At 40.9% G+C, this 18,305-nt stretch overlaps 1 protein-coding gene across 1 annotated transcript; it reads left to right on the forward strand.

Moving 5' to 3' along the window:
* Nucleotides 1–1,692: 1,692 nt before the first annotated feature.
* GJD2 (gap junction protein delta 2) lies at nt 1,693–3,630 on the forward strand. The gene is made up of 2 exons (XM_087746817.1): nt 1,693–1,813; nt 2,444–3,630. Exons 1-2 carry the CDS (start codon nt 1,743–1,745, stop codon nt 3,285–3,287), a joined length of 915 nt encoding a protein of 304 aa, XP_087602943.1. The 5' UTR covers nt 1,693–1,742; the 3' UTR covers nt 3,288–3,630.
* Nucleotides 3,631–18,305: the final 14,675 nt, after the last annotated feature.

Below are 18,305 nucleotides of genomic sequence, written 5' to 3' on the forward strand. Positions count from 1 at the left end.
AGGAGAGAAGAAAAATCTACCAATTTCTGTGCAAACAGTAATTCATTGATCTTCTCTTATTGGATAGTTTCCTAATTCAAAGATTTGGGGACCCAGTCAGGCAAGTGACCCGCTACCATGTGAATCAGAGACCATCTGCACACTCCAAATAAAAAGACGACAAATCTTGGGGTGTCTAAAACACAGAGATGTCCTCTGCACAGATGAAGCATGGTCCTGTCTATTCAGAAAACACTTAACATCATTAATACAACATAGAATTGGTTGATGAGAGAGCTGCAAAGAAAACAAAGGACTACACTGCTTACAATGGCCTGAGCAGTTCTGCTTTTGAAAGAGGCTGATTTAACTGAGTTTGGCAGCAGGACCATTATGATCAGACTGACTAGAATTTTTCTTATGTTGCTTTTTAATGAGATTAGTTGAGCAAAAAGAACAGCAGGTATGAAGCTATACTTGATCTTTATGGAAATATACAGAATACATTTTGCGCTTCTCCACCAGAGAACAGTCAATTCCAATTCGTGCCAATGTTTTGTGTGGAATTGTTTGGTGGTGTCTCAGGTAGAGTCTCTAAGGGAATCTGTAAAATAAAAAATATTTTAAACACAGTGTGGTAGTTTATGGGAATAAAATATGTGGACTGATTATAATGCAGGGATTTATTCAAGATCCTTTATTCTTGTGCTGTTTAGGGATGCTTTGTGCGAAGGTTTGGTGTCTTTCCTAGCATAAATCCAATCTCAGTCTCAGAATTCTCTGAAATGGCTAGATATACGTTTAATTTCTCCTTAGTGATTCTTATATCTGTAATCAGGTGAGAATAAAGATGCAATTTTAAGTCCAATATCTTCCAAGGGTAAGCAGTTCTAACAGGTAAGGTTATTGCTGTATGACACCGCTGTTTTCTGAGTAGCAGAAAACAGAGTCAAGCTCTGGGGGAGAAGGAAAGCCCAGCAACCCCCCGGAATCCGCCCGGCGTCCGAGCGTTCGTGGCTGGAGGGGCCACGGTGTCACAGTCACGCCCTAGAGCAGCTTTTCAAACCAGCAGCCGAGGGGCAGCGCCCGTTCCCCGGCGGGGCTGCTCTCCCGGGCCGGGCCGGGCCGTGTGCCGGCGGGCGGGGGCCGCGGGGGCCCGGCCGGGGCGCTCCGGCCAGGAGGGACTCGGTTGCACAACAAGCCTCGTACCGGTTGGGGCAGCTCTTCCTCCGCCCTCCCTCCTCCTCCTCCTCATTTATTTATTTCATTTATTTTATTGCATTTATTTATTTATATTCACCGGAATAATAAAAATGAGAAAATCCGAGCGCTGCTTTTGGCTGCTCTCCACCAACCTGTCAGTGACGCAAGCGGAGACTACTTAAAGGCAGATTAGCGGCAGCAAGACATTAAAAGCCAACCTTCCTCCCTCCACGCCGCGGGTCCGCCGCGCCGCGCCGCGCCACGAGCCGAGCGGGCCGGGCCGGTGGCGGCCGCCGCGGGGCCCCGAGCCCAGCCCAGCCCAGACGAGCCCAGCCCAGCCCAGCCCAGCCCAGCCGGGAGTCCTCGGCAGGGCTGCCGCCTCCAGCCGCCTTCCCGCCACCGGACTGCGGGCGGTAGAGAGGGGTTGCTCTTTTGTTTGTTTTTCCTCCCCCTGAAAAAAAAAAAACAAAAACAAACCAAAAAGGAGGGCGGGGGGAAGGAAGGCAGAAGTGAAGAGATCCGCTCCGCTTGCCAAAGTCTTTGTCTCCGGATGAACAGCGATGGGGGAATGGACTATTCTAGAGAGGCTACTGGAAGCTGCCGTGCAGCAGCATTCTACTATGATAGGGAGGTAAGGGCTACGGGGGAGCTACGGGGGGACGGGGGGGATCCCCTCCTGTCCGAGCGGGCCGGCCGGCGGCAGGCGGCGGGTCCCGGCCGTGCGGGGCACCCTTCGCGCGGGGCTCCTGCGGGGCGCGCCTTGAGTGCGTGCGTGCGTGTGTGTGCGCGCGGCGCCGGGCACCCCGGCGCGGGGACACCGCAAACGCCGCCGCCCTTGTCCCCGAGGAGCCACAGGGCAGCGGGCGGCCATCGGGGAGACCCCGCCGCCACCGGGGTCCCGCGGCCGGAGCAGCCCCGTGCCGCGCCCTGCCGTGCTTCCGGGGCTCTAACGGCCCCTGTGATCGCTTTTTCTCCAAAGCGAGGTCGGGGCGGGGGGCAGCGCTGCCCGCCGCCCCAGATTTGTGACAGCGGCGGATCCGCACGGCCGCACATGGCCGCGCCGAGGCGATGCCGCGCAGGCTGCGCGCCTCCTGCGCGGGAGCGGGGCCGCCGCCGGCGGTGGCTGGTGCCGGGCCGGCGGCGGGAGCCGGGCTGGGGCCGCGGCGGCCCGGGGCCCGCTCAGCACTGGACAGCTCCCGGCCGCGGCGGCGGCGGCGGCGGCGGCGGCGGCGGCGCGCACTGACGGGCTTCTCTGTTCCAGGATCCTGCTGACGGTGGTGGTGATCTTCAGGATACTCATTGTGGCCATTGTAGGGGAGACGGTGTACGATGACGAGCAAACGATGTTTGTCTGTAACACTCTGCAGCCAGGCTGCAACCAGGCTTGTTACGACCAGGCTTTCCCTATTTCGCATATAAGGTACTGGGTGTTCCAGATCATCATGGTGTGCACTCCCAGCCTTTGCTTCATAACGTACTCCGTTCACCAGTCTGCTAAGCAGAGGGAACGGAGGTACTCCACTGTCTTCCTCACCTTGGAGAGGGACCAGGATTCAATGAAGCGTGAGGACAGTAAGAAAATCAAGAACACGATTGTCAATGGGGTGCTGCAGAACACTGAGAACTCCACCAAAGAGGCAGAACCCGACTGCTTAGAAGTGAAGGAAATCCCCAACCCTGCTATCAGAACTACAAAGTCAAAGATGAGGAGGCAAGAAGGCATTTCTCGATTTTATATCATCCAAGTGGTCTTTCGAAATGCCCTAGAGATTGGATTCTTAGTGGGACAGTATTTTCTGTATGGATTCAATGTCCCTTCCATGTACGAATGTGACAGATACCCTTGCATTAAAGAAGTAGAGTGCTATGTCTCTAGACCCACTGAGAAGACTGTATTCTTGGTATTCATGTTTGCTGTCAGTGGGATTTGTGTGGTGCTCAATTTGGCAGAACTGAACCACTTGGGCTGGAGAAAGATCAAAATGGCAGTGAGAGGAGTACAGGCAAAAAGGAAATCCATATACGAAATCAGAAATAAGGACCTGCCAAGAATGAGCATGCCTAACTTTGGCAGGACTCAGTCAAGTGACTCAGCTTATGTGTGAGGCTGTGACAGAACTGAAACACTGTGCCAGGTGGAACAGACCCAGACACCATTAGAGAAAGGTACATTGCTTAGGCAAGCATTTTATCAAACCACCAAGAAAGCCATTAAGGTATTGGATCTGCACTTACTGAACTAGCTGCAAAATGCAGTGCTATGTAAAAGACTGAAAAAACAGCTATAAAACCATGCTTGATCTAGCCTTACAGCACAGCTACTATTATTCCTACTTTTCTTTCTAATGATTGGGTGTTATCTGTCGGTGGAACAGCTTTTTGGTCGTCATTAGGTTAAGTTTACAGTTTGGACTGTCTGACTCGTTGTAAACGTGTAGAATGTTCATATTAAAAATCTGCAAGGATACTCTATATGGGGTGGGGTGGGGTGGGGGAAACTGTTGCAATGTGCAGATGTAAGCATGTTTTAAAAGGAGGCTAATTGCACTGTAAGGAACCTGACCACAGCTCAATCAGGATATCTGCATTCACCTGTCTCACAGATGTCTTATATTATTTTGCTTGTCTAAATCACAGAGTTTATCCCTGGTGTGTATTGCTAGCTATTTTCTATCATAGTTTGTGCATCAATTAGTTACGCTGAACAATAAATGCTGAATATAATTTTGCCATTTTTTTTGTTTGCCTGTCCTCACACACACACCAGAGCCCTTAATCATCTTACATTAGTTGCGATCTGCAAAATATATCAGTACATTTCAGTTCATTCCCTAATATGTGCATGAATAAGATGGAGTTGGTTCATGCCAGCCAAGTTATGTATTTACCTACAATTACCTATGATGACACGCATACCAAAGGAACAGAGTTCATTGCTTTTAACTGTGAATATATCACCTTCTCTCTGCTCTTATTTATATAAGTGCCATACTTGAAACATCTAACTCTGTACTTAGTTAAAAGGTTGTCTTGGGATACCAGCTGGAATAAAATGATTTTATACTCTCCTTTGTTCATTTTATGCTTTTTTTTAGTCATTGCAATGGTGTAAAAAGCAGCTAAAATCTCTATTGATAAATAAAGTACTCGCCTTTTTTTGTAAGCCAGAGAGGTTTGCTCTTTATTATTGTATACAACTGTAAAAACATACAGGGTCAAAATAATTGACTTACAACAATTATTCTTCAGGGTTTAAAGTGTCTCATTGGTATTCTAAACTCTAAGTGACAAAACCTAGGAAAACAGGACTATTCATTATGTCTGTTTTCCTCCTTAAGCAAGCTTTCTCTGCCTTTAAAGCCTGATCCAAAGCCCACTGACACAAACAGCCTTCTTTCTGCTGACACTAAGGGCAACGCAGCCGGCCGCCAAGGTCACATTGAGAAGAGCCAGAGTACATTTACCTATAAGTGAAACAACTGCAGCTTTCCATCAGGGAATCCAAATAGTAGCCTCAGCTTTTCTGCCTTACAGCTGATTCAAGAAATACACTGTTCATGTCCCGTCAACTTACTTGGTAAGCCACTGAGGCAGTCACAAATAAATATCTGTTAACAGCAAGCATTTTAATATAGGATAATAAGTTTTTCTTAAGGACCTTATTTAGTTCCCACTGAATTCAACAGAAAATAGCCCACTGGCAACAGTAGGAGTTGGATCAGGACTATAAAAACATACAAGTGCATTCCTAATTGAATATTATCTGCCCTTTAAAGACAAGGGCCAAAATGGTGCTGGAAAATTTGAGGATAGTTTATAATATAAGAAGGAGACAGGGGCTCAGAGTCACAAATGGCCTTTTGATTGTATTTTATTTCAAGCCTAAAAATGGATTTTATTGTATTTTGGCTTGGAGATAATGCATATAAATCTTTTCCTCTTGGCTTACAGTAAATACCTTAATGTTTCATTCTTGTGGTTTGCCAGCATTGTAATTTAAAAAAATGTCGATTAATTCTTAGATAGTGTATTCATTATCACTTTCATCTGTGTTTTTTTTTTCTTCCACTGTGAAACATAAAAAGACTTTGAGATGTGTCATGTTTTTAAAGATTTTTAAAGTAGTTTTCCTTATGTATAAAATGAACAGGTTTTCCAACTTGATTATAGAAATCTATAAAGATGGATTTCTCAAGTCATTCTCTGTGATATAAATGCACACTGATATCGCTAGTTGACTGCATGCTCACTGGAAAACTGCATGTTATTTTTAGAAGGACAACATGGCAGCTAAAATCTCCATCTGCAGTATAACAAGCTTCTGAAGATTATTATTTAACACACAAATCCAAGTCTGATTTTCATTTTGCAGAGTCCTGGGATGGTTTGCAAAATCTCCTTTTGAATAGATATTGAAGGGAAAAATGTTGTTTGACAGTCATAGGCATTGTTTTAATGTTGAAGACATGGGAGATTGTGTGCAAAGAGCTTGATCCAGTGCCAATTGAAGTTGAAGGAAAAAACTCATACTGAATTCACTGAGCTTTGCTTCAGGTTCAGCATAATTTCCTGTTAGGAATAAGCCCTAATGCAAGTTATTTCCAGTGGCTGCATAGCGGTATTTAGTCAAACTCTAGTGAAGGTGCATGCCTTGGTAGCTGTAAGGTTTTAATACCTTAGAAATCTTTAGATAAGACCAAGAAAGGATCTGTTTATAATAGTCAGTGCCAGTGACTCTGTCCATTCCATTATTTTATGCAGTTGCACATTTTGTACTACAGTAAGTTGGGATTCTTTAGAATTTTCCTAAGACAAATATATAAGGAAATGCAAATGTTAATTCATGCAACAGGATCAGTGATAAAGTAGGCAAAGACTCATATTTTGATCAACAGAAATGCCCTCCTCCTTATTTATGCTAAATAGAATAAGGCTTTTCATATTTTGGGAAAGAAATTAAATGGTGCCAAGAGATCAATTGTTATAACCTTCCTTTTGAATTGTTATTTTTCATTTCTCACCAACTACTTATTTGTCATGGAAAAGAGAAATATCACAATCACTTTTTTTGTCAATGTATCACACGAGAGTCATATGATTAATGCTAATGGATTGTTTGCATGAAAGCTGACTATTCATTTACAGAATAAATGCTTTAAAATTGTCACAGCAATGGAAAAGTGTGTTAAGTGAACAGAACTGAGTGAACATGAAGCTGACGGGCACATTACTGGCCACTTAGGTCTTGCTCCTGCCTTGATGAAATGAATTAGTCTTGCCATTGACATCTAGGAAGAATCAGACGTTAAATATGAAAATTGAGTTCATGTTTGTTTTATTCATTCTATACCCTGTTTTGTACTAGTGGACAGTATTGTATGTCATCATACGTGCAAACAAAAATTATGTTCACTAAGTTCTTATAGAAAACTGCAATAGAATTTAATACACTACTGGTTCCATGGAATTTTAAAATTTACATAAAATAATGATACTATTTCATTTTTACATAGGCTTGATCTTGTGCTTCTTTAACCTGTGTGAATTTCAAAAACTATTTACATAGGGGTTTAGAACCATTTCACTAGGTATATATACGTTGCAATGAGATTCTATAAAAAGATTTTTAAAAAATTAGGAATTTTTTTTTTATATAATGAAAACTAGCTACATTTTTACATGGGGAAGCTGAGTTGACTCTTCCCATAAATAGTTCCATTTTAGAGACCATTGACTTTGAATAAATATAAGGGTTTTCATCTTTCTTAAGGAAAATCTGAAGAACGACAAGATCAACTGAGATGAATGAATCACGGAAGTGGTGAGATGGATTTTAGTTTGTTTTACGCTAGAGAAGTCAGAAACACTGCTATGTAGAACCATAGGAAAAGATGTACCTGAAAGGTTAAATGTGAGGAAGAGTTATTTTCATGCCCATCTAAAAGAATACATTTCTTATAGGGCCAGAGGATGGACCAGACGAACATTGTCCTTGCATCCTTCTGGCTTTATTTTGTTTGAATATAAATGTTCCACCTTGCTCCTTCAGTGAAACAGGTTGGAGGCTTTTGTTTGGTGTACAAGTATAGAAATAGGAATAAAAAAATTAAGACTATGAGGAGAAAACAGGCATAGCTTTTCCTCATTTAGGGTCTGGTCTTATTCTTCATTAATTCAATTATGTGACTTTGTTTTCTGTGGGACCAAGTCAATTCCCAGCTGGGGGAAAACTCAGTTCCACTATTTCATGAGATTAACAGGAGAGATTACACTATTTCTGTATTGCACGCTCATCCCTGGACATTTTGGGATACTTCTCCCAGAAATTCTATTTTATTGTAAGCTTTCAGAAAACATAGTAGGTTAGTATCAGCTACTAACACCAGATTCTAAACCCCACCGTCCTCTTGATGAAACTCTGATAATATCTCTGTGAAGAAAAATTTCACTAGGAAGTGCTTCATATTATGTCTGTTAAAATGTACTAAAGAAGTCAATCAGGAGTCAGCAGCCCATGAAATAAGTGCAGATATGGAGAATTCCATAGCACTGCATTAATAATAAACCATACATATACATGTATATATATAAATAGCTAAATATATGCAAGATTGTTAAAAGAATTCTACCTAAATTATATTACTCTGTTACAGATTGAATTTCAGAGATGGATACAGAAGAAGTCACATATCCAGAGACAGTTAAAAACTGTGCAAGTAATGCGCAGGCATGTATCCTTACAACTATGTGCAGTGACCTGACCAGATATTTAACATGCAAAAAACCTAACAACTGCCCTTTTCCTTTCTGGAGGGATAGGCTGTACTAATTGCTTTAGCAAGTTTAGCTGAGCAGTTGTGTATCTGAATTATAGCTAAAGAGAGGTTTGCCTTTGTTGCATTAAAAGCTATCTGCTTTTTCCTAGTGGTGGCTGAAATACAGGATGAATCTTATCTCTAGCTTGTGGAAACCCACATATACAATGACTCTCTGATGTCTCAAAGTGAGAATCTCTCCTATATTCAACAGAATGTGAAAGTAAGGTAATTTTCTACTAATCTACCTCTTTTTGTTATGTGATGTGGCTAAAAAGGACAGAGAAAGGTTACCAGTACCTGAGGAATAATTAACACATCCTACAGTGATTAAGCAATTCTGGACTTTTAGTTTCCTTCATTGAAAACAACATTTGCTGAATATGATTTCTCTATAAATATATGTCATGGTACATAATTAAATGCAACACTCATTTTTTAAATATTTTGTTAAGTTTCTGATGCAATCATGACCAATGTTTTAATTTTTTTTTTCCCAGAGAAAGATGAAAAGATTTCTAGTTGAAATTGTCTCAGTCTACATTTTTTAAAAAGTGTTATTAATAGTTAATTCTATATTTTAAATCTGTAAACAAAATATTTTTTGGAGGAGTGCTAAAGTAAATAATTATTTGCACCAGTAAAGCTGCATTGCCTCTGGAAGAGATGGTTTCCTTTTCAATGACAAGCTTTATTTGTCAAATCTGTAAGGTTTTTTTTTGAAAAATTAACATTGAGCTGGGATTTTATAGCATATTAGAATTACATGCTGTGAGGAGATAAGATTAAGGAAGCATATATAACAGCAAAATTGGGGAAAAAGTAAGGATTTGTAAGTATTAAGGAAAAACAGGTGGGCTATGGACTTACTTTTCTCTACTTATTATGCAGTTTAAGGATAAAAGCATGTCCAGAACACATTCATGAGCAAATATACAAGATTCCTTGCATTATCTCTTAGGTAAGCAAAACAATTCTAGAAATTATTTACAAATATTTTACAGATTTTCTCTGAATACCCTAAATGGCACATTACACTGTCCAAAGCCATCATGAATACTAATACCCCTAGCTTCACCCCTAGCTTTCGTGAATTTAACATATCTGGAGGTTTTTTGAAATGCATCACATTCTTCACCACTGGTCTGCAATTAAAACCATTTTGCCATCAGAAAATTTGCCCATCAGAAAACAGACGGTACTTGACATGGATATCTAGCAGACTTAGATGGAGCAATCAGACTTAAAGCTTCACATTCAAGGGTGACTTGTGGTGAACATGTGTTGTGAATGGAGTTACTGCATGGTTAGAACTTAAATATAAAGGGCCTTTCACATTTGCACTGCATGTGATGTACTGGAGATTCAGGTGTTTTGAAAAATGATAACATCCATAGGAATTTCTTTACTTTCTCCTTTGAAAAAAGAAAACAAAACCTGCTCTAGTAATGTACTTTGTGTAAGAATGTGTATAATTCTATATATGTACAGCTTCTCAGAGGGAAGAGTCCACATCTGACATTCTTAAATGCCAACAAGCAAGTGTACTTGAGCAATATTTAGTTTACATATATAGAAAGATAATGCGTTCAGCTCTTTACCACCATTTTGTCACATGCAAGTGGGAATATAATTCATAAGAGCAAGAAAATAATTTTTTGTATCTGCTGTATATTTGTAGTAATTTCCCCAAAGTGAAACACATCGTATTTCTACCTCTTGAAACTATTGAGGTTTCTCCATTTATAAAAGGGGTAGAAAACATTTCTAAAAAAGATTTAACATTTTTACATTAATGTCACAGCTTATTTCTGGGTTTTTTTTGTGTGTGTGTTTTTTTTTTTCTGTGTGGTGTATTCTTCAGTTCGATATTCTGGTTATTATTTGCATTGTGTCTCTAGAGATGTGTAATTTTTCTGTTTTTCTTTTTTAATGATCATAATTAACTGAGATTCTGCACATATTTTAAGGTATTGTAATTCTTAAATAGTGTCAGCAAATACAGTGAGTTTTTTTGAGGCAGCCAATTATGTATCATTGGAATTGTGGGTTTCGGTAAAAAAAAAACAACAACCAAACAAAACAACCGCCCCAAAACCACCAAAACTGAAGGTTTTTACTTCTCACTTTAATTATTACTACATTTTAAGAAATTATGTCTCCTGCATTTATTCATGTAATTTGTATGTAAGTGGAGAGTGAAGATTTTCTCTGCCTTCAGCTATGTGGTGTGCATCTCAGATTTTGGCTTACTTTTAGACCAGTAAGATCACGGTGTATGAACAACCAAGGGAATCACAATGTTTAGTAGGACACATTAAAAAAATAAGTTAATTTTAGAGTGACATTGGTCTTATAAATAACATACACTAAATGAAATCAGTCTTTATGGTTTAATCACACATAAATGAACAGATACCATTGTATATTACCTGCAGTCTTACTAACAAAAAGGCAGTGTTAGGTACTACTGAGAGAGTTTTGTTTTAAAATCATTAATTTTTAAATTTCTCAAGTGGATGTTTAAAAATCCCTTAACATGATGCAAAGATTGGAATGCAATATTGAAATTAACCCATCTTCTTAAGTTACTGAAGCACAATACATCTGTAATGATCAAAGTCTGCTTTGCTTGTGTGCATGTACTCTTCAACTTTGTCTAGCTGGCAGTCAAAAGAGAAGGGGCTTTAACTGTATAGTGTTTATTACACATGTAGTAGGAGCATAGACAGATAAAGTATTTCTAGTATGATTTTTGAATTTGGCAGCATGACTCCTATTAACATTAATGGAGGTTGTACAGCTGAATCTTAGTGTAATAAGTAGAAAATATTCATCCCTGCTATTTGCTCAACAACTTGACCTTTCTACTGTAAATTAATACAATATTTTGAATTCACTTTAAACTAATTAAACTTTGAGGCCTTCCTGTTCTCTTTCATGAAAACACATATCAGGGAGAAGCTAGCTTGTCAGCATGAGCATATGGTTATCTAAATTTAGCCTATTTTATTGAAAAGGTGTCAAATTCGATACATTGAAACTGTCACAGCACTGGAATAGCAGCTTACACTTTGCAGTATTACAGGGTTTATAGTGATACACTGTGCCAAAGAGCTATGCAGCACTGGATATTTTATTCCTCTCAGTACTCAAAAGCCTATGAATTCCTTCCCCATTTGTTTCAATGACCTTCTGCTTTGATAAAAGAGAAGAAAAAGAATCATGCCAATAGCATGGTCAGGAGGTCTGGCTATGTTAAGGTCCCTGACCATGCCATCTCCTTAGCAAATGTGTGAGCTTCTGAAACAAGAATATAAAAATGGAACTGTGTTTAGACTGTCAGTCCCAGTCAAACAGGACTTCTGCTCAGAAGCTTCCCCTGTTACTTTACTATAAGACTACGAATGATACTATAGGGCTGTGACAGCTACCGTAAGGCTGCTGCACTCTTGTGTGCAAATATTTAAATGTAATTAGCACCTGAGTGGCCACTCATTGAGTGCCTGTCTTGAAGATACTGTATGGCTTGCACACCTGTTAAAAAGAGCTAACCCCCCTAATTTTTTTTGTCCAGCATCGCTCTGTGCAACTACCCACCAAAGGTAAAACTCCCATTCAATCAACTGTGTTTTCTGAAAGTTTATCCTAGGACAGTGGATCATATTCTCACAGGAACTAAAAAACACAAAACTGGCTCCAGTCTGTTCAGCAGCATAAGCAAAAACACAGGAGAGAGAGAGGACAGGAAGGGCTGGCTTTACCAGTTTTCTGCTGCTAAGGAGAAGCGGGGAAGGAAAGCTGCGATTACTGTTTGTCCTTGCCTTCACCCCTGTCCTCACTTCTCAGAAGCGGCTGTCACCTTGCACATGCAGCCGTTCCCTGGACCCAGCAGCTGTGGCGAGCTCTGTGGTTGTGCCTGTTGTTCTGTCCTGCCTGCTGGTGCTTTTGTAGGGACTGTAATGGGCCCAACAACTGAAAGACCCTGGTAGTTGGTAGTTCTTGCTTGTCCAGTGGTGGCTTCATTGTTCTTCAGCAAGACATCAAGCATTTTTCTTGTGCAAGACAGCTGCCTGTAATATCATGCCCAAGGCAACTCTTGATAATTCATGCATTCAATCCATAGTGCAAAAAAAAAGGGTTTAATAAACACGAGAGTTATTTTATGAAATTAGGGCTGTAATTTCTCCGTTGCTAAGAGATATACACGACAAAATTTTTTATGTTGGATCATTCATCCAGAAATGTTGACTCATTACAGAACTAATGCATATTTGAAGTTGAATTCTACCTAAGAAAGTGTAAGGGTACTTCTGTCAATGCCAATTAGAAATCCTTAGACTTATCTGAAAAAGAACATAATGTGACATGAGAATTAGAGTGAAGAGCAAAACAAATAAGGGCAACATTTTCTAAAAAGCTCCTTTAAGATAAAACACTACATATAAAGAAGATCTTCCTTCTTTACTTCTGATGAGCATAATATGCAATAATCCCCCTGCAAATATTTTTAATACTTTTTACAACACCTTCTGTCACTCAGCATACTCGGAGCTCTAGGGTAGTCCAACACTGAAGATGAACATACTTGAACACATGAATATCCTCGAGTGAAAAAAGATAAAGTTCAAAAAGTCTTCCAAAGAACAAATATAAAGTTGACTCTACTCTCCAGAAATAACTTGAACTGTTTTTTAAAACAGAATTTATCAAGAAAAATTTTAAACCACTGCCAGGATAGACTAACTTAAATTTTCTAAAGAACTAGGGGAATCATTTAGAATGTTGACTAAAACCTATTTAACATATCATTAGGTGAATATGTATTTTGCTGGATTCCACAGCCCCGAGAGAGATGAGGCTGCCGCAACTCCACGCCCCAGGTCCACACAGTAGTGAGACTGAGCATGTATTCCCAGTAGGCACATACACACAATGCACACATGTGCATCACATATATATATGGCTGACCACACAGATCAGACAGACACACAGAGCACTCACGAGGACCTCATCCCATTCCTCTCTCTGGCTGTGCAGGATGGAAGTACACTAGTGGAAATATACATAAACACATGTACAATGTGGATCTCTCCAGCAGCTGGGCTCAGACTCTTGGTCTGCCCAGCAGCTGTCCCTGGATCCCAGTCTCCCCAGTTTCTGTCACCTGGACGTATGAGACCCCTGAGGCTGCAGCCCCACTCCAGTTGCTGGTGCAGACCCCACACTCACAGAGATAGACACATGCACATGTACACACACCCAAAGCTGGCCTGGACTCCCCTGGTCCCCAGTAGCCAACCCCTCTATGGTCCTGTCCCTTAGAGACACACACACACTGGCAGGTCTCACCCCTAGAGACGCCCAGAGCCCACAGTCTCTCCAGCAGCAGGCTGGGACTCCTCAGCCCCTCCGATAGCCAGCTCCTGGTGTGATCTCAGCCTTAGAGACACACACCCACCCGCTCCCACCAACTCCTCAGCTACTTCACCCACTCCCTAGCTAGTCTGGCTTGATCTTCACTTGTGTTCACACACCCGCATTTGCTCCAGTTGCTGGCAGCTGGGCCTCTGAGTCCCAGTCCCAGTCCTGTGGCTGGCACTAGGTTCCACTCACTCAGGTCTCTCCAGTCACCACCACCCAGGCACACAGGTCCCCGACCCATGGTCTGACTCCAGTTGCTGGCACCCAGACCCCCATACAGACACACTCAGTAGAGAGCCTCTCATACAGGAAAGAGTTAGAGAGGCCTTTAAAAAGATAGGACAGACTGAGCTGGTCAGGTGCAGGGCATGGCCAGACAGGCATGTTGACCAGGAAACTACACCTGACTTCCCCTTTTGTCTCCCCTTATCCTCACACTTGTTCCTCCCCAAGTCATCTAGATCCCTCCCTTTCCTCACCTTTGGTTTGTCCCATAAACATCGCAGAATAAATCTTGAAATGCACTTCCCCTGCATCCCACCATATGTCCCATATCCCTAGGCAGTCCCACCCCCTGCCCTCAGCTGGGGCAAAACCATCAAAAGGTGCGCCAGGCTTAGCTCATCTTGATAGGCTTAATACCCAGATTCTGGTGCTGAGGCTCTCCTGAGCCAGCCCTGGAAGGGGCCTAGACAGGGTAGCCCTTCCTTTGAGTCTTTAACTTGGATTCCCTCCTTGTTTTTGTACTTCTGTACTTCTCTGGGCTTGTGGAGATGGGCCTCTATGGGCTGATGGCTCTTGTGATGGGTGTGGCAGTAACTGGGCAGGATATTATTTAGGTCCCCCCCACCTGCCATTGTCTCTCTGTCCTCTTTTGTGGGTTTGCAGGTTAGCTTTGATCACATAAACATTTTTTATCAGATATAGGTACGGCTTTTAGAAACTTTACTATTCTGTCAGAGCTTATAGCAGAAATGTATGACAGAAAAACTTCTAAAATTCCCTCAGCTGTATCTGTGTGAGATCCTGCAACTTATTTCAAACTGCCGAAGAAGGAGTTTTAACTAACATGGTAAGCTTTGTAAAGAAGCAGCTGAGCTGTGCAAATATGGAAAGGTTTTTTTGCATGTTTTGCAAGGGTAGTCAATCACTTTTTGTCGTTTCCTTCCTCAACTAAGTGAAAGTATTTCACAGTAACTTGAGTGAAAGTTTTCTTCACATTTGTTAAGGCATTCAGTCCTGACAAGTCTCCTGCAGAGAAGAGGAACTGAGAGCCGGGGCCAGTGACTTCTTAAACCATCTCAGCTGGTTCTTCTGCAATACCTGTCAGCACCCTTAGATCCAATTCTCAGTCAGCAAAGCAGCTTCTGTCCTTCAATGGCATGTGCTAAATTGCTTTCCTGGATTGAGACATTAAGCTCTATGGCCAAATCAACAGGAAGAACGCCATGGCTTCTGTAAAGGCAGGAGGATTTCTGAGCATTTAGGGTCGTTTAAGTCTAAAGTTTTCATCTTAATGATAAAAAAGTTACCCTTTTCTCTATAGTACGTTTTCCATTATTTTATTCTTATTGACAGCTGTGTTATTGATAGTACATAGTAAAAACTTGAAATCTGGAAAATTTTTACCATCTCTGATTTACACCATAAAAACATGAATGGATAGATAGGCCTGTCTTGTTGCTTTTGTTCTAATTTCATTCAATTTATTAATCTAGTTAGTTCAAATGATAGACTGTATCTCAGCCCTTACTCTTGTAACTCAGTCCTTATTCTTCAGCTCGATGGCTGTTGACAGGCACAGAAGAAAGTATTTCAGAACATATAAAATGCCTCTCATAAATGTTCTGTTAGAACCCCAGCAATCGTCTATGTGAATAATTCTTCACTGTTTTATTACAGATGACAGGTCTGAGTTTACTTTGAAACAGACAGCAGCTCACTGCCTGCCTTCTTGCAAAGACAGTGCAGTATGTGTAGCACGCACAGAACAAATATGAAGACATAAACACCTGAATGAAAAAGAATGTGCAGAAATGTTTGCAGTATTGGTTGTCCATTGTGGTCTGGACACCTTTCACCAGTGTACAGAGGGAGTAACTCCATGGGGATTTGTAGACTCAGTGCAGACTCACATTTTCACCATGTCAAGTGAGAACAAAGTCTGGCACTGTTTTTACAACTAAACAATGTCATAAAAATATAATTCAGATTAAATTTATTCTATTGTGAAATTGTTACAACTTTATGTCAATATAAACTCTGTGACACTTCAAAATGAATATGACAGCTGTCTTTTTTTATTCCGGTCACATTTTTGGTCAGCTTGCTAGTTCCCCATTAAACTCACATATGTGTCAAAATGTTTGTATATATTGTGAAGATCTGAGGTTGTATTGACTCCCTCTGTGTTTAAGCTGCCCTGTCAATCCTTACAAAAGGAAACATTATGAAAGATCCTTTCCTTTGCACAGACATCTTAGCCCTTCCCTTCCATGTGGACAATTCTTTGATAGCTGCTTAGCCACAGGCTTATTTTGACTTCACTCAGGTGACTTTAAAAGCTAATGACAGAAACACTTGTTAAGAAAAGTGAGTGGCTTAGCCCCATGGCACAGCAGAACATCTTGTTATCATAGTGAGAGAAAATTCAGTCACCTTTATTTAAGGGTTATATTGTGCAACGACTTGTGTTGAATTTAGCAGTTATTCTTATTTACAGTTATTCCACTAACCTGACTATACTCTGAGGAAATGTACACATGTCTATAAGCTGTCTCCTCCTTCTACCCCTTGCTGCCACTCGCTCACTATGAGGAGTATTTCCATGCTGCAGTTGCACAGGTATGCTCAGACACTGTTATGAGCCTGGTCGTGGTGTCAGGGAACACAGCGCTGTTAATGTCTGCTGAGTGCCATCCTCCTGAGGCTCAACGGCCTAGGTTTAAATGAACCTGCTTTCATTATACTCCACTGCGGGCAATTTAGGGACTGTATCCTCTGTAGTCTGTGGGTTTTCCATGAACCTTTGGATTTTGGTGGATTTCCTTTTTTTTTTTTTTTGTCATAAAAAGGGAAATGGTGAAGCAAAGCCCTTTTTTTCCCCCTGTTATTAAAAGCCAGTGACAGACCAAGAGGTCTCAACTGAAGTTTTATGAAAGATGTTATATTACATGTTATATTACAATGGAAGCTAAAATAACAATAAGCTCAAATATGGATGTTCCTTTATTGTAGCAACCCTTAGGTGCTTCTGTAAGGTTTATTCTCTTCATTTCCTTCCTTGAATGTATGGGACTATGGTTGCTTGTTTTTCAAACACAGCTTTTTTAATGGACTATCTTTTGAGAGCTTATGTACAAGTAGCAGTCTGTGGATAACAGATTGGGGAAAAAAAAGGCAAAGATAACTTACACAACATCAGTAAAATCATTGGCAGAGTCTAGAATAAAGCTTACATGAAAACCCAAGGCCTAGTAAGTAACTTAAAAAGTCAGTATCTCACTCTATAATTTCTAGTGTTCTGCTCTTAACAGTGGGTGACCCCTTCTTCTTAATAATTAAGAAGCTATTCAAGCATCTGTTTGAATCTATTTGTTAGCTGATACATCACATAGATTACATATCACGTATTTAGTCACATAGATCTAAGTCATTAACTTTAAGTAACTCAGCTTTGTCAGGTTCATTATTGTTCACCTTTGTAGCTCATACATGAGCTACACTACTAAATCACATCATTTCTAAATCACATCAACGTAATTCAAAGTCTTCTCCTACCTGACATCCCTGTAACAAAACACAATGACCAAAATACTACCCTTCCAGCTTCTGAGCAGCTGAAAGCTGTTTGAGAGAGATTTTTAGCTAATTGGTCCAAAAAGTTCCCTGAGGCTGTTTACCAAGTTAAACTCTTATATTAAAAACTGCTGCTCTGAATTAGTTTATTCAGATTAAGAGCTTGTAATTAAATGGATTTCACACATATTTACCCCACCCTTTGTCTTAAAGTGCTGCAGAAAAAGGAGTAAACTGAAAACAAAATAACGTCAGTTCTTTCAAATTTGAGCTCCATCCTTTTTGCTTACAGAGGTGTTTATGACTTTACAGATACCCTGGAAAAATAAAGTGAGATCTAAGAGTGAATTAAGCCTGTACATCTGTGAAAAGGCAAGGGAGAGAGACAGGGAGCACTTCTTGTGCAGGATTAGCTGCAGTAGAGGATTGTCAGCTCATCTCAGGTCAGGGACTGCGCACAGTTCAAAGCCTGACAGCCACCTGGAAGTCCTGCTATCAACACGTAGATGGTTAGCAGAAACTTCGGGTTGGGAAGGAATGTTAAATTCCCTGAAAAGCACGTAACATTGTTCATGTTCTTCCCACATGATGAAATTAGTGAAGCTTCCTATGGCCCTTCTGCATGGAGCCACCACTTGGTGCGCTTGAAGGTGTTACGATTTAGGACCCAGAACTTGGTCAGAAGTGTGCCAGTTTGTGTCTGGAGGGCCTGACCCCTGTCTAAAACCCAGGACAAAAAGAAACATTTAGAATTTCAGTTCATTAATTGGCTCTAATCCTTTAAGTCCAACCCGAGGATGCTTATAAGGTAGTAATGTGTAATACATCAGCTCTCCTGAGCAAAAACAAATGAATAGAAGTGAATCTCACTATGCAAAAATATTGAAGGTGAAAGAACTGGGGATTCCAAAAATATTCTCCGTATGTAGTGCTGTGACACCTGATAAGAGCTTGATATCAAGGGGAAAAGTGAGATACGCATCTAATTGTAGCCTTGTAGCTTCTGCAAAATTATTTGAGTAGATTACTATTTACCAGCTTTGCAAGTCCACTTTTTCTAACCACCAAATACAGTTTTGATCTTAG

This window comes from Nipponia nippon, unplaced genomic scaffold (genome assembly GCF_047370975.1).
Source record: "Nipponia nippon isolate SJK-2023a ecotype South Korea unplaced genomic scaffold, ASM4737097v1 scaffold_10, whole genome shotgun sequence".
NCBI lineage: Eukaryota > Metazoa > Chordata > Aves > Pelecaniformes > Threskiornithidae > Nipponia > Nipponia nippon.

Excerpts from the sequence above, each read along its gene's own strand:
- GJD2 (XM_087746817.1), top strand. The coding sequence starts at position 1,743 with ATGGGGGAATGGACTATTCTAGAGAGGCTACTGGAAGCTGCCGTGCAG. Across the intron at positions 1,814-2,443 it reads CATTCTACTATGATAGGGAG|GATCCTGCTGACGGTGGTGG; the intron begins GTAAGGGCTACG and ends TCTCTGTTCCAG.